Raw genomic sequence first — 16,184 nt, forward strand, 5'->3', positions numbered from 1 at the left:
CTTCAATTAACGCACTTAGTCATAACATCTTTGTTGCCTTATAGCACTGTTTTGGTGAGGACACTACTATAACGCAGCAGGAAGGTTACGAATAAGTGCCATGAACACTCACGTTAATATAAAGGTGTACCCTCTCGACGTTGCTAATTGAAAGTTGCTGAAATTCTGGCAGCCTTTTTAAATATCATTTTAAAAATGCTGCCAATCCGCCTTTTTAATATACCTGTGCAGCCCTCTGCCGCACGCCACTGGAAACGTTTTGGAAGGGTATACCGGGGCTTTCGCCGGTTGATTTGTGTGCCTGCGTCCATGTTGAGTATGCGTCGGTTGTACGTTTTGTGGATCGCGATTAATTAATGACTTTTTCAGGGCAGCATGTCTCTCCTGGAGGTCATGTAGCACTCATTAACTACTGGGTGATCAGGACTGAGTGCGCTGCTCCGCTAACAGTGCGGCCGATAGAGGCACGCCGAGTTCCGTCTGCCAATGCGGCTCCCTTAGAGTTTGGTGTCGTTGATGTCTGTTCGTGCACCTCGCTTTTTGTATTCCTTTTATGCGATCATTAGACATTCCGCATATTCCAGAAGTCTTAGAATGTAGCCTTCCGCGTCGTATTTGCCAAAGCGGTGCATTTGTTCACATCGATATCTACAGCCACGGATGGTTGTTAGCTTCGAATATCGCGGACACGGCTCCTCACTGTTACGAAATAATGTCAGAACGTAGAAAAACATACTCATCTGCGCGTATGAGCCGCGTTGCTCCACCCGGAGTCAATATGAGCGGCCGAGGCACATATATTACGGGCTGTTATCACTGATTGTCGTTTTTCTTTAACTTCATCATGCTTACAGTTTGCGTGTGCCATGAATTATCATTAGAGAAAACTGTGCTCGGTATGAGCGCTCGCTTATAGGCCGCGTAGTTCTCTCAAGAACGCGGATGCCATCGCTGACACCGTCGGTAACTGAGCAAGGAGGTTGTTTATGCTGCTGTACCGAATGCACTGTCTCTTGTTTCTCGTTTGACTCAGAGATAAACTGTTCTTCTCTCGAATTAAAGAGAAATGTGTCAACTCAACAGTACGTACAGACACTCCCATCTACACGTAGCGAACGCGACCGGCAGCCTTCGGGAACGGTGACCTTGATACACGTTGCCACGGCGCTGTGTAGCCGCTTATTGTGGATGCGCCATTTGAAGCGAGCAATAGTTGATATCTAATCACTATATATTGCCGCAACTGAACTACAGGAGCAGTTTCCGTCGTTGTAACTGCTCATTTTTAAGTTCAGGTCCATCGGTAGCGGGTGCACGAACTCGACGGGGCCAGGCCTAAACCAACCTTCGCTAAACAGGATCAACATTTGCTCAGACTTCATGTGCACGGCTTGAGAGGACTGAAGTTTGGTCATTTCAACTTCAAAGGCATGCGTTCGACTCAAGGCACTGCGGTTATCGCGTTGTCGGTTCAACGGCCGATCGTGTGGGGTTCGGTCGAGTGGTCATGGTCCGCACGCTGATTTTGTCGGTGCCGTTGACAAGAAATCCCGTCGGTTGCGTCGTTGTCGGCCTACTAGGATAAAATGGTCTCAGCGACACACTGTGCAGAATAGGTGGCGTCAACGTCTCGTCGGTGTCGTATCGACCCTGTAATACCATGCATTGAACGAGTACGCGAAGTCAGACGCTCTGACACCACCAGTAAGAGAGGGCCGACCCTGCAAGAAAACTTCGTCAGCAACGGAATCATTTTGAAGTGTCTTGTTTAAGCCGAAGTGTAACGCAGAGGTATATCGATAAATTTGCTATCTATCAATGCAAGGCGGCCACTACATGGTTCGCGGTGTAGTCCGGACGAAGCCCTGGGCGCTTTCTGTTTTAATGTGGCGGTGCAGTCATCCTATGCGCGTATTCGGTACCGCACCGACGTAGGAATTCCAACGCGGTAAACGGCACGAATGTTCATTACAGTGCGCGCCCGTGCGCTTTCTTCTTTCTTTTTTTTTTTCAGGGGACTTGTCCTCAATATCAGGCTGCGCGGCCGCGAGTGCATTCCTTCCAAAATGTTTCGCGACTAATCCGCTAGGGCAGGGCGCATGCGTCTTCGCGCCATGGAAAAGGCGGATTGAGTTACGCTGCGCATTGCCGTGAAGTTCGACAGATGGCCACAGGAACAACGTTCAAAATTCCTGGATGTGATCCTGGATTGCTGCTACGAAATTAAAGATATGACCACGTGTTATCTTAAGCATGGGACCACGGAAAAATGGGTCCAAAATGACCCAGCCATTGTTAAAACTTGTGCGGTACTTCAGTAAATTCCCTGCTTCTTTTTCATTCATCTGTGTAAGACCACACACGTCAGCGAACTCGCTGCAATTTCCTTCTTTCCTTCCCTCCTCTCTCTCCCTGTGATCTTTGTTTTCCCCTTTCCCATTCCCCCGGTGTAGGGTAGCCAACCGGACGTTATTCTGGTTAACCTCCCTGCCTTCTACTTTTCTCTTTCCTCCTCCTATCGCAGCGTTTCTTTGGTAAAGCGGGATCCTTATTTTCTACGTGCAGGCGAAGATGAGTTCATCAAGGTGTGGCTCAAGAACAACGACATCTTGTTCGCTGGGACTTTTCGTGTGGTCACGGACCCGAGGCTCAGCCTAGGTCCCGAGGGCGACCTCAAAATTGATGGCCTGGTGGCCTCGGACGACGCCGTCTACACCTGCAAGGTCAACAGTCAGATCGAGCCAAACTCCATCCAGCACAAGATCGTCCTTCCAGGTATGCCTTCACTGTGCGGTGAAGCTTTGAAAAAGCGACACACTGCTGTAACTGTCCGCAACGATGTGGAGTTGGCATCGCCAACTTATTGTGACATTTTCCCGACCATGAGCTTATCGTTTCTAGGGCACTATTTCTCATACATATTACAGAAAATACGTTTACTGCTTACCCGGAGCCGGTATCCTTTTCAGATGGCTTCTAGACGAAATCGCAAATTGAGCTCGTAACTTTATATTGCAATAAAGGCGCATTAGAGAGAGAGAGAGAGAGAGAGAGAGAGAGAGAGAGAGGTCAACCAGAGGCGAGTTTCTGGTTTGCTACCTTGCACTGGGGTGGGGCGCATAGGGGTTGTAATGACGAGAAAGAACGAGAAATAAAAAGGAACAAGAAAAAGAAAAGACGAAAGGAAAAAAGAAAAGCGATGTTTTTGGCATGCATACCATGCCTACCGGACATCCGCAATAAAATATGGCTGTGGCTTAGCTAAGGTTAAGCCCAGGATGCGAAGCATACTAGCCTTTATTTTAGTTGTTGAACAACTGTTTAGCCTGGTGAACTGCTGTTGCTTGGCTATATTTGGTTCGGCTAGACGAAGAAACAACTCATGCGTTACTCTGCTTCGCCTTCAAGAGTGGAACGCGACAGCGTTCCCGTCGACCCGCCAAGGGGTGTAAGACAATGGGCTACGGCGCAGCGACTACGCGCCCCGCATTGGACGCGGTGAGCGTCGAGCAACGCAGCGTTCGGCGCGGCAACGAAATGTGCGCCTGAGCAAGCGACGCACGCCTGAGCCTTAGAAACAGCTCGTTTCTAAGGCAACACCGCATTCACTAGAGGCGCTTTTGTACCGCTTTGAAGCATCGTACTCGTGGCTCAGTGGTAGCGTCTCCGTCTCACACTCCGGAGGCCCTGGTTCGATTCCCACCCAGCCCATCTTGCAAGAGTTGAGCCAAAGCCACCTAGAAACAAGCGCAGCTGCTTACATACCGCCGCGACGCCGCGAGCGACGGCGCGAGTTGGAGCCCCGTTTCTCCTCTGTCGTGACGTCACGGTGTCACGTGGTATGGCATGGGGTCACTAAAGGTCATTGAAGGCGACACCGCCGCGCCTGAGGAGCTGGGTTGAGCTCTAGTAATATGCTTCGCATAAAAAATTAAGTGTCCGAACATTACGATACCCCCTAATTCGAAATTTGAGCGCAGCTCGCTACGTGTTTTCATTTCGCGATATTTTGAGACGGAAATCACCACTCCGACTGGTAGTGAACCAGTGTCGTCAGTGCTTTCGCAGAAGGAGGGGCAGTATGGGAGCGCTGGCATGATGAGCTCTATCGGAGCCAGCTGTGGAAGAAGATGACGACGAACGCGCGACGAACGCGCGTGTCCACACGAGCGCGGTCGCGCAGTTACGCCGAGGGACGCCGACGCTCAACCTGCAGGAACGGGCGCCTTAGAGCTGCGCTCGGAAAGCGCGAATAAATGTAATCAATCTTGTATTCTGACACATTTTTAGCACTGGAAGGGTACGCGCTCGGGATTGCTATCCCGTGAGCATTATGTTTTGCACTAGCGGTGCAGTACTGATTCATAGAAAAAGAAATGTTGAATACAGCTTTGTCAGTAAATTTTGGAAATAGTTGTGGTAACGTTGTCGGATAGATAAAATGAGCACATATTTGCACATAATGCAATGCAACGGTGACGCCAAATGCATCCTAATATATGTACGTTGATGCAATTCTTTGTTCGAAAATTGGCTCGCAGCAAAATTTTAACCCTGCTTGTACTGACGAAAGATAAGAAAGGTGGCTGCTTGGAAATGTAGACACGCCCTAAAACTGGCTACTAATGCATTCATAGTAGAAGACAAAGCCCAAGTGCGCATTACCAGACGCAAGCGACGAAAACCATAGGTCAGCAAAATGCGCCTGAATGCTGTCGCGTCAAGAAAGCTTGGGATGAAGCAGCGGCGCATTTTGTTACTCTTGCGAACGTACACTGCTTTTGGGAGAATACGCGAACCAAATGATATGGAATGCTTTAGAACATTACTGGACAGATGCGAGCCATCAGTATGGGACTCTATATGAAACTGATCAATCGTGTGACTTTTACATGCTACGATGCCTAAGCAAATGACACTGAACATGCCTACACCACATCAGGCTCAACGTGGCCTACGCGAACTATACTTCAAGCGCAAAATTCAACCGACGGACTCGCCAGTGTGCTCTGACTGTAACGCCTCGGAAAACTTGCAATATGTTCTGTGCGACTGCTGCCGCTACGCGTCAGAAAGAGGGTCCTTGAAGTATCCTTGAAGTATCCTTGAAGATGAGAGGGTCCTTGAAGGTGCGGCACTGCACCTGCAAAGGGACTCGAGTTTAGAACTGTGCCACTTTCGCGCTACGCGCCTCGAAGGCGCTGCTGACGTTCTTGCGGGCCACGAGCCTTAACGTAACTTGGTAAATATCTGGGTAGTGCATACGTGTGTGTGTGTCACTGTATGTGCTGTTGGGTGTTTATCCCTGTATATATCATAATCATCACCCAGCACGTGGAGCAGTATGTCAAGCGAACATCCAGGCTAACATCTTCAGCATATCATTAAAGCTTCTTTCTCTCTTTAGAAGTAGCGACTTGTTGGCTACCACGACCAGAAATCCGGCCATGTCCAGACATAGTTGTGGTAACATTAAGTGATCATCCACTGCGCGGCGCATACATTGCTATTAGGGCTGTGTTGCGCAGCGTCAAGCGCAAGATGGTGATATGCGCGACTTGCTTGAACTTACGCACACATGAGCTGCGCGAGGTAATAAGAAACTAGGAATAATTTGACTTGTTTACATTTAGTTACATTTTTATGAAACCGTCAACAAAATTCGTCTTCTGTGGCTTGTGAGCATCTGACATATTATATGTGACAGGAATCAGCCAGAACATAACGTGTGAGATTTGAGTGAGTGATTGGACTTGAATATTTCTGATATAGTATGTTTAAGTTATATGCACCTCTTGATCGCATACATTTCTGCGAGTGAAGATCAGTGCTTTTCTTCAGTGTGCGGTATTCAGTATAGTAGTTGAACTACCGGGCTGACGTTTGTGTGTTGAATAATTTAAGTGGTATTAGTGATGTTCTTACATTTAGTGGGCGCCAACAGATCGCTCAAAACGGCTATAACGGCACCTTTAAATAAAATAAAATGAGCTCAGCATAACAATGATTTACGGGGGGGGGGGAGGAAAGAGAAAAGTAGAAGGCAGGGAGGTTAACCAGAATAACGTCCGGTTGGCTACCCTACACCGGGGGAATGGGAAAGGGGAAACAAAGATCACAGGGAGAGAGAGGAGGGAAGGAAAGAAGGAAATTGCGGCGAGTTCGCTGACGCGTGTGGTCTTACAGAAATCGCGTTAATGGTCACAGATGGTCGCACAAACCCGTCGTCCTTAAGAAACACAAAAGCGCCTTCACCGCTTTATGGGCCGACGGGCGATGGGGGCGGTGTTCTAGCAGCACCTGCACAGAAAGCGGCCGATTGTCCAGTTTTTGGAAAGCTTTGGCAAGTTCTTGTCTCTCTGAGGCATATCTTGGACAGTGGCACAGCAGGTGGTCGATGTTTTCTTCGGTGCCACAGACCTCGCAAGCTGCACTGTCAGTCATTCCAATTAATGTAGAGTATGCCTTTGTGAAGGCCACTCCTAACCAAAGGCGGCAGAGAAGTGCAGCTTCACGTCGAGGAAGTCCGAGTGGAGGTCGAAGTTGCAGGGAGGGGTTTAGTCGATGCAGTCGCGTGAGTCGTAAGTTTGGTGAGTTCCACTCGGTCACTGAGACTGCGTGCCAGGTGTCGAAGCTGCTTTGCAGCGTCAGTCCTCGAAAGCGGAATTGAAACGCTGTGCTCTCCTTGATGTGCTGTGCGAGCAGCGTTATCGGCGGAATCATTGCCACTGATTCCACAGTGACCAGGTATCCATTGAAAAACGACCTCGTGACCTTTTTGTTGGACATCATGGTAAAGTTTCACAACTTCGTATGTCAATTGGTCATGACATCCGTGTCGGAGAACTGACTGCGTGCCCTGTAGTGCTGGTTTTGAATCGCAGAACACAGCCCATTTTCTAGGTCTTTTAGAATCAATGAATTCCAGTGCTCGACGCAGGGCCGTTAGTTCTGCCGCCGTTGAGGTCGTGACATGCGATGTCTTGAACCGCAGTGTCATTCCTCGCGTTGGTATAACCACGGCACCAGAAGAACTGCACGACGTAGTCGATCCATCGGTATAGATGTGCACGTGGTTGCTGTACTTTTCGTGCAGAAGAAGTAAGCTCAGCTGTTTTAGAGCAGGGGCCGGTAGATCTGTCTTCTTCTGTAGTCCCGGAATCATTAGATGTACTTGTGGACGGCTCAAACACCACGGAGGAAATGCTGGCTTGGCCGCAGGTGCGTACCCTGAAGTAAACGACGCACGATGTGCACTGACAATACTGCTAAAGGTCGAGCAGGGCCTTGCAGCAGTGAGGCTCGCCAAGTGGTGGGAAGGGGTCCTAGCATAATGCCTGAGATGCATCCGCATTCTCTCAACGGTAATGTGCGTCGTGATTGGGTAATCCTGCGCAAGGGCAATGGTTTCAGCCGTTGATGCACTGCGTGGTAAGCCAAGACATATCTTAAGGGCTTGGGCTTGAATACTCTGAATCGTACGCAGGTTAGTCTTGCAGGTGTTGGATATTGCAGGCAGGCTGTATCGCAGGAATCCAACGAACAACGCCATGTAAAGCTGAAGAGAGGGGATTAACCGAGGGTCCCGATTTTTATTAGTCATATCATGAGAAGCCAACAAACACTGACACCAAGGACAACATAGGGGAAATTACTTGTGTTTAATAAATGAAATAAAGAAACGATAAATTAATGGAAATTAAAGTGGATGAAAAAACAACTTGCCGCAGGTGGGAACCGAACCCACAACCTTCGCATTTCGCGTGCGATGCTCTACCAATTGAGCTACCGCGGCGCTGTTTCCCCATCCACTTTCTTGGGTATTTATGTGTCGTAGTAGAACCCTGGGAGTGTTAGCCAGCGCCATCACTCACATACCTTGGCGGCGGACGTGGAACGTCTTTCTTGCCGCAGGCGTCACGAGAACGTGATCTTTTTTGGGTGAAGGCAACTGGTCAATAAACCCACACATGCTACCTGAAGGCATCAATGTTGCCGGATTCGAGACCCTCGTTATGTAATAAACGAGAAGAGAGGGGATTAACCGAGGGTCCCGATTTTTATTATGGGTTCGGTTCCCACCTGCGGCAAGTTGTTTTTTCATCCACTTTAATTTCCATTAATTTATCGTTTCTTTATTTCATTTATTAAACACAAGTAATTTCCCCTATGTTGTCCTTGGTGTCAGTGTTTGTTGGCTTCTCATGATATGACTAATAAAAATCGGGACCCTCGGTTAATCCCCTCTCTTCTCGTTTATTACATAACGAGGGTCTCGAATCCGGCAACATTGATGCCTTCAGGTAGCATGTGTGGGTTTATTGACCAGTTGCCTTCACCCAAAAAAGATCACGTTCTCGTGACGCCTGCGGCAAGAAAGACGTTCCACGTCCGCCGCCAAGGTATGTGAGTGATGGCGCTGGCTAACACTCCCAGGGTTCTACTACGACACATAAATACCCAAGAAAGTGGATGGGGAAACAGCGCCGCGGTAGCTCAATTGGTAGAGCATCGCACGCGAAATGCGAAGGTTGTGGGTTCGGTTCCCACCTGCGGCAAGTTGTTTTTTCATCCACTTTAATTTCCATTAATTTATCGTTTCTTTATTTCATTTATTAAACACAAGTAATTTCCCCTATGTTGTCCTTGGTGTCAGTGTTTGTTGGCTTCTCATGATATGCCATGTAAAGCTGTAACATAGCCTGTATAGATACTCCCCAACGTTTTCCTGCAAGGAACCTGAACAGGTGACAGATAGTAGTCAGCCGCTTTTTCACGTAACTGACGTGCGGAGTCCAAGACAGGTCTCTGTCAATTATGACTCCCAAGAATCTGTGACTTCTGCTGTATGGTATAAGTTGTCCGTTTATAGATACGCCGTAACCAGACATTGGCTTCCTCGTGAATGCCACCATTGCGCACTTTCCGCACGAAATTTCAAGTCCTTGTTCACGAAGGTAGCAAGATGTCATTGTGGCTGCCTTCTGAAGCCGAGCGCGAAGCTGAAGTCGTGTCACACCTGATGCCCAAATGCAGATGTCGTCCGCATAGATGGAAAGTCCTACCGTGCTTGGCAGGTTGTAAACCAATCCACTGAGGGTGAGATTGAAAAGAGTCGGGCTAAGCACTCCTCCTTGAGGGACTCCTCGGCTACTGTAATGCTCGGATGTCGGGCCATTTTCTGTGTGCACGTAGAATGGTCTCCTCTGTAAGTAGTTGCACACCCACATATACATCTTACCACCAAGTCCGACGGCTTCTAACGTGCTAAGGATGGCTTCATGAGTGACATTATCATAAGCTCCTTTAACATCTAGAAACAGAGCAGCAGATAGTCGCTTACAGGCCTTTTGGTGTTGCACATAGGCTATCAAGTCAACAACACTGTCTGTTGACGAATGGCCCCGTCTGAATCCGGCCATAGCATCTGGATAAATTTCATAGTATTCTAAGTACCATTCCAGACGTGTTAAAATCATTCTTTCCATTGTTTTTCCGACACAGCTGGCTAGTGCGATCGGACGGTATGAGGAAATGTCCAAAGGCGACTTGCCAGCTTTGAGAAGTGGAATGAGGCGAGTTGACTTCCACTCTTGCGGAACTGTACCCGTCTGCCAGGAGTCGTTGTACAGGAGCAAGAGTGCCTTCCGAGCTTGGTCTCCTAGGTTACACAGGGCACGGTATGTAATGCCGTCAGGTCCTGGCGCTGAAGAACGCCTGCACAAAGCCAGCGCAGCTTCTAGTTCTTCCATAGAAAAAGGGCATTCCATGCGGGGATCGCGTGAAAACAGTGGGTGCTCGAGCGTTCCCGTACCCGTTCCATCGGAATTTGCCTCACCAGCAATCTTTCTGCAGAAAGATTCAGCGACGTCAATATCACTACATCGTAGATAAAGTGCCAGAGATTTAAACGGGTGGCGCTGACCCGAGGTTGTGCGAAGTCCACGAACAGTCCTCCATATAAGCGACAATGGCTTTCGCGGATCCAGGGACTCGCAAAAGGATACCCATTGTCGCGAAGCCAGCTTGTTCATTTGACGCTGTATTTTCTTTTGTGTTCGTCTAGCCAATCTCAAGTCATGATTGGACTTCGTGCGTCTGTATCTTCGCTCCGCACGACGGCGAATTGCTCGAAGTTTTGCTAGTTCGATGTCGAAATCGGTGCGGGAAGAACTCCTCGAAAGCAAATGCGTGGTCGTTTGTATGGCATCCTTTATCGCGCCCTGTAGGTTACACGAGGTGCCGTCACGACAACAGTCTTCCATTATTATTTTGTATTTAGGCCAATCGGTGCACTGGATGGTTCTGGAGGACTTGGAGCTAGTCAAACCTTCGATCTTCAAATAGGTTGGGATGTGGTCGCTTCCCCGTGTTTCTAAATCCGAAAACCAGTGCACTCTTCTCGAAAGCGAACGTGAAACGAAGGTTAAGTCCAAGCAGCTGCTATACGCTGATCCACGCAGATAAGTAGGGCTTCCATCATTTGACAAGCAAAATTCGCGTTCAGAGGCAAAGGACACCAACGCTCTGCCTCTAGAATTAACTTTGGAGCTTCCCCATAGGTAATGGTGGGCGTTAAAGTCACCAGTGAGCACCCACGGCTGTGGAGTCGATGTTAAAATTCCCCGTAGGCGCTCACAATCTAGACGGCTTGCTGGAGATAAATAGGCTCCAAGTATTGTGAACGTGAGCTTTTTCTTTTTCACTGTTAAGCAAACGTATTGATTTGCTTCGTCAGGAGGCACTGGGTGATGTACATAAGTCAAGTCACGGCGTATAAACACAACAACCTTGCTGCACTCTCCGTGGGTAGAGGACATGAAGCACTCATACCCGGACAGTCTGATGGGAGCTGACAGGTTGGGCTCGCAAATCACGATAATGGGGAACTAGTGCGTAAAGACAAATTGTCTAAAGTCGGGCATGCGTGACTTAAGCCCTCTGGCGTTCCACTGAAGGACAAATGCATTCTTGACTTCCTCTTGAAACGACGGCATCTCTCGGGCCGTGGTTTTACCCTAGAGCCGCAAGCACCGGACTCAAGGTGTCCAGCACCTGCAGCGCGCTCTGTGCCGACGGGGTTTTCATGCTGCTCAGTAGAATGCGCATGGCGTCCATAAGTGACTTCAGCATCACTATGACTTGGCGATCCTCAGTCGTCGGCCCATCCGCGCTTCGTGGGGTCATTGAGGGCGGCGCATTTTGATGTGACTCCGAGGCAGGCTGTGTTCGTGGAAGTGCAGGCCACTCTTCAGGAGGCGAGAGTGTTGCCCCAGTCTTCGTTTTCGCACTGTCGCTCTTTGTGGAAGTTGGCGTTGATACGGTAGCCGCTTTGTCGGAAGATGGTGTATATCTTTCAGTAGACGTGACTCTTCGTGCTGCTCTTCGGTGCCGATGTCGTCGTCGCCTGAGAGTAGCGGCAGCCTCTCTGTGTGTTGAATGGTCCCGTACCATACGTTTAAGTATTGCTCGCTCGTTCCTCACCCGCGGGCAATCATTCGATGAGGCCTCATGAGTACCATGGCAGTTAGGGTACTTTAACACAGTTGCGCGACAGGCATCTGCTGAATGAGATTCGGCGCAACGTGGGCACACGAGGTTATTCCTACAGACACCTTTTACGTGCCCCATCTTGCAGCATTTGTAGCATTGCAGGGGCTTCGGTACGTATGGGCGGACTGCATGGCGGACGTGGCCAACTTTGACGTGTGAGGGAAGGCTGTCTCCATCAAACCACAGCTTCAGGCAACGGGTGTTGCCAAGTCTTGCGATGTGCGTGATAAGAGTGCCTTCTGTAGTTGGCTTTATTAATATCGGTAAGTCGTCGGTTGGTATAGAAATATCGACATCATAAATGACGCCGATAGTGCCACTGCAGCCAGTAGGAATCATGGATCGCACTTGCACTTTGTCGATCTCCGTTACGTGCCGCAGGTTTTGCAGTGCACTACGGTGTAGAACATCTACTGCAAGGACATTCTTCCGTGCGTTTATTCTCACGTCCTTTATCTCGTTTGGCGCGATTCCCTCAAGAAACGCAGAAAGGACTTGCCTGTTTAGGAATCGCAGATTTGACACTGGGTCCACAGGCATGAAGAGCATAGTGTACGGCCAGCGCGGTGGTGTTGTCTTCACGGTGGAGACACTTGGTGACGATGACCTCCGTAGCAGTCTTCTTCTTGTGGTTCGGCTCATGACAAGCGTGAAATCGTATATAATGGTATATAATTCTTATGTGCTGATCACAGGCAAATTTGTTGGCCAAATATTTCTTCTCGACAATATTTTTCAAGCGCCAAACCACGTACAATTATGTTCACATCAAGTAATCTGCCAGACTACATGAAAATCTGCCAATTCGTATCTTACTACGTGTCTGCAGTTGAACTAGGATAACATAGTGAGTACTCCACAGGCAAAAGTTGCCGTTGATTTTTTTCAGATCAACGCTATTTCTTTTGTACCACACTTTTAACGTTAGTGCCGATGCATCGCTCATCTATAGGGATGAGATATCACCTATAATAAGAAACTTCTGAGCTTGTTCGCAGAAAAGCGCCCCAACCTGTCTACGAATCACCTTCATGTCGCCGCCGCTAACTGAAAGGATCAACGCCCAGAAAACTTTTCGCTCATCTCGCTTGCCACAAGGCACTCTTAACCTGTCCCACCCGCGCGACTCGCAGGACCCCCCAAGGTGTCGACAATTCCGGAAAGCGGCGAGGTGACAGTAATGAAAGGGGAGCCCCTGTATTTAGGCTGCATGGCGAGCGGAAAGCCCGACTCCACCATCACGTGGCGACACATGGTAAGTGAGCTGTCCTTTCTTTTTCTTAGTAATCTGCTGTGAAGACTTTGTTGCTGTCTGTTCCCCACGCTCTCCCATCACGTCGTTATGCGCTTACGGGAGCCAGCACCCCAAAGCTCTGTGTCATGGCGTTGGCGGAAACCATTGCACGGCACCCTTCCGCCACGTACGACGTACGTCTCTGTTACGAATATGAATGAACGAATGCTGGGCGTGCCCTGCATAGCTGCCCACATGCTTTCTTTTCTTATATCATTTGCTCTCGCTGTCCGCCTCTATTTTATGTTGTTGCTTCATTTCTGTGTGATGCTCGCTTGCCGAACGTAGGAGAGCTGAACGAAATCCTCGCCACACGGGACCCTGTTCGTGGCCGAGAACCTGTCAACTGTCTTCCTCCCTGTTTCGCAGAATCTTTGCGCAGTGCGCAATGCGTGCTGTTCAGCGCACACAGTCACAGATTTTGGCGACGCGGTCACATAAGGTTCCGATTTATTTCGGATTCTTTTATGTTATATTACGTAGTAGAAAGGTGCACCCTGTGCAAACATAGTTCCGATGCGACTATTCGCTCGAGGCATTAGTACACGCTGCTTTTAGTATAGATACTCAATTGCTGATTGCCTTACAGCTGCTAGGCAAAGTCCAAAAGGACGACTCAAGGATATCTAAGTTCTTCGCAACGGTTTGTTGCACATTCAGTCTTCTTCACATATGTGCAAATAATACATGTGGGCGAGAGTCGTTCGCTTCGTGATCATACGTGTGCAAATCATTGCTGCTGAAGATGTGGTTCAACAGTGCAATAAAAGGCTGAAGTTTGGGTTAACATGCTCAATACATCAGACAAAAATGAGTTTTGCGCGTTAAGGCTTTCTGCCCTGTCACCGTGCTTCTCGGTGGCATAAAAGCACGTGAGCGACATCATGACAAACCAAAATGCAGAAATCTTATTCCCTACTTATGCCATAAAACATGCCTTCTGCGCCAAACGAAACTTGTTCTGCTCCCACAAATAGGAACTGAAGCGGCTTCTTATGCTAGCGGAGGGTATCTGGGAAGTAATCTTTTTTCTTTGGCCTCTTTGATACAGACATAGCCGCGCTTTTATGTTGTGTTTGTGTTTTGACTGTGTTTCTTTATGTTCCTTCATTCTGCCTGCTTTATTTTGGAACTTTGTGTTCATGTTGCGCAATTCAGTTACGCTCTGTGTCATTCACTTCTATACTATCAGTCTATTGCGCTCGCACTTGACCTAAATGCCAACAAACAGCCCGTAATGCTCAACAGGGTCTCCATTTCTTGTTCTCTGCAACTTAAGTGGCCTGCGCATTTTCTGGACAAGCCAGACGCAAGAGGGACTCAATCTAGTGGCCCCCGCATGACGTAGAGTCCCTTAAACCATTAGCCCTATTGCGATACCGTCGTGTTAAATGTGTGGATGTTGTTTCCGAATGCTTACAGGATCATATCAGCACCTCAAATGTGGCACGGTCGTCGAGGTCCGTAAGTGGCATTTGCCTCTAAGAGCGAAAACCGCAACGAACGTAGTACGAGTGTGTGCAAGCAGAAAGCTACATTCCCGCTAGAATCTTGCTGCCTGCGTGGCCGGCCCTTCTTCTGACTCATGCCCCCGCCCCCTCTGGCAGAACGTTTTCTTCCTTCTTTTTTTCCCCTCTCTGTGTCTCCAAACGAAAGCCTGCGTGGCCGCCTTGCCTCTTCCAGGGTGGTTTGTGTGCCGTGTTGTGCATTCGTCCACTCACAGAAACCGTGTGCCGTGTGTGCCGCGTCTTCCGGTGTTGCATGGCGAGGAGACGCGGGGTTGTCTGTTGAATCCGAGGTGCTGCGACGTGTGGGCGCAGCCCGCTACGCCCTCTTGCCCGGCGAACCCCAGCTTCCGTAGTGCACGTGCCTTCAAATGTAGAGCGCTGCTCTCCCGCCGCCACCTTCCTTTTTTTTTGTGCGCATATTTCCGCCGTCTTTTGTTCTGCGTGAGCTTCATCGCTCCCTTGTCGTTTTGTCCTTTTGCGTCTTTGTGCCGTGATTTTATAATTTGTCTCTTTGGTTCGTTTAGTTGTTTTATTTTTCTATGCGTGAGCAATCTTTTTCTTCTCGAGTGAACGGTGAAAGATCACACCCGTCTTAGCAACAGTTTGTTGAGGCTTTTCTCGCCATTTCTGTCGTCGAGGACGAGAAATAATAGTTTAAAAATATCAAAGGAACGCTATTTGAAGAGGCTCACGCAATCATCCCGCGGTCCCTTTGTGTACATACAGCATGGCGCGTCCATTAAGGCCTTTTACAAAGTGCTCATTTCTGTTTTTGAATTGATGTCATGAGAAAGGAGTGTCAGGTGTGTTGGGATGAGGAGTGGGTAACGTTGAACATTACGCTATCATATTTTCTGACGCGTAGGATCAAGCGTGCATCCTTTGTAGGAAGATATTTTTTATTCAAGGGAAATTTTTACTGCTGCACAGTTGCCTGGCTTGCACTCATGTGTTTTAAAATATAGCGCTTGTGACAAGTTTGTGTTTCAGCGTTTTAGTGAGAAGGTGGCCTGCTGCGCTTTTTACATGCCTTTTGCAGCATGACGACGAGAGTGACATATTGCTGCTGTTGTTTTTTGGACTTGAATGCTTGTCCAGAGGGGAGAAGGGAGCGTTAGTGATTATGCACCGGCTTTCTTATTTTTGCTTCGTCACTGACGTGCGCTTTTGTGACATGGGCAGTAAGCGGAAGCCTTCTGACATCTTGCGGCTGGCTCACTGCAAAACTTTTTGCTTGTAGTTGTGCGCCTGGCAGTGTGTTCGTCATGCTTCAGTGCCCCTGATGAGCAGATTACCGGACTATTAGCTGAACTTCTCATATATTCAAATACCAATAGTTAGGAACCTGTTCAAGTACCAGGCTGTATAACTTCTACCGAATATACCAGTATAATAACAACTGAACATAATAACTTTTCTCCGTACAAGTAACAATGGAGCTTCTTCAAGCGACAAAGCGATAGACGAGATCTAACATACTGCAATTTGAAGGAGGGATCGCAACATAGCTTGATATATTTATAATTGGACATAGAGGGATAACGTGCCAGTGCAGGTTTTTTATTGAAAGCATCTAACTTTAATAATTTCCTTCAATCTCGACATTCCACAGCTTTAAAGCCGCAGCTCTCTCAGTATTTGAAACCGCGAAATTCACTACGGTGTACAAATTCGCACTTTCCGAAGTGCTCTCCTGCGTTCAGGAAACACTTTGCGCTGCGATACGGTGTTCGATTGAGGTGGGGCCGACGCATTATCGTTGTTGGATACTTTACACTCCTTCAATAATTCTGCCACACAAAGAAAAAAAAATAACTCCATGATTCTTA

At 48.4% G+C, this 16,184-nt stretch overlaps 1 protein-coding gene and 1 non-coding gene across 4 annotated transcripts in view; one reads left to right on the plus strand and one right to left on the minus strand.

The window, feature by feature from the left end:
* The window catches only part of LOC126531618 (limbic system-associated membrane protein-like), a 227,860-nt gene that overhangs the window by 195,950 nt on the left and 15,726 nt on the right, over positions 1 to 16,184 (plus strand). For 2 of the 3 annotated variants that reach the window (XM_050179227.2, XM_050179229.2), the window contains exons 3-5: positions 2,566 to 2,775; positions 12,687 to 12,808; positions 14,270 to 14,311. In XM_050179227.2, the coding sequence (XP_050035184.1) occupies positions 2,566 to 2,775; positions 12,687 to 12,808; positions 14,270 to 14,311 (374 nt within the window). The remainder of the gene's footprint in view (positions 1 to 2,565; positions 2,776 to 12,686; positions 12,809 to 14,269; positions 14,312 to 16,184) is intronic. The other variant, XM_050179228.3, reaches the window with a different exon arrangement.
* On the minus strand, positions 7,723 to 7,795 carry TRNAS-CGA (transfer RNA serine (anticodon CGA)). Its single transcript has one exon. It is a non-coding gene; the product is annotated as a tRNA-Ser (tRNA).

Source organism: Dermacentor andersoni, chromosome 5, assembly GCF_023375885.2.
Source record: "Dermacentor andersoni chromosome 5, qqDerAnde1_hic_scaffold, whole genome shotgun sequence".
NCBI lineage: Eukaryota > Metazoa > Arthropoda > Arachnida > Ixodida > Ixodidae > Dermacentor > Dermacentor andersoni.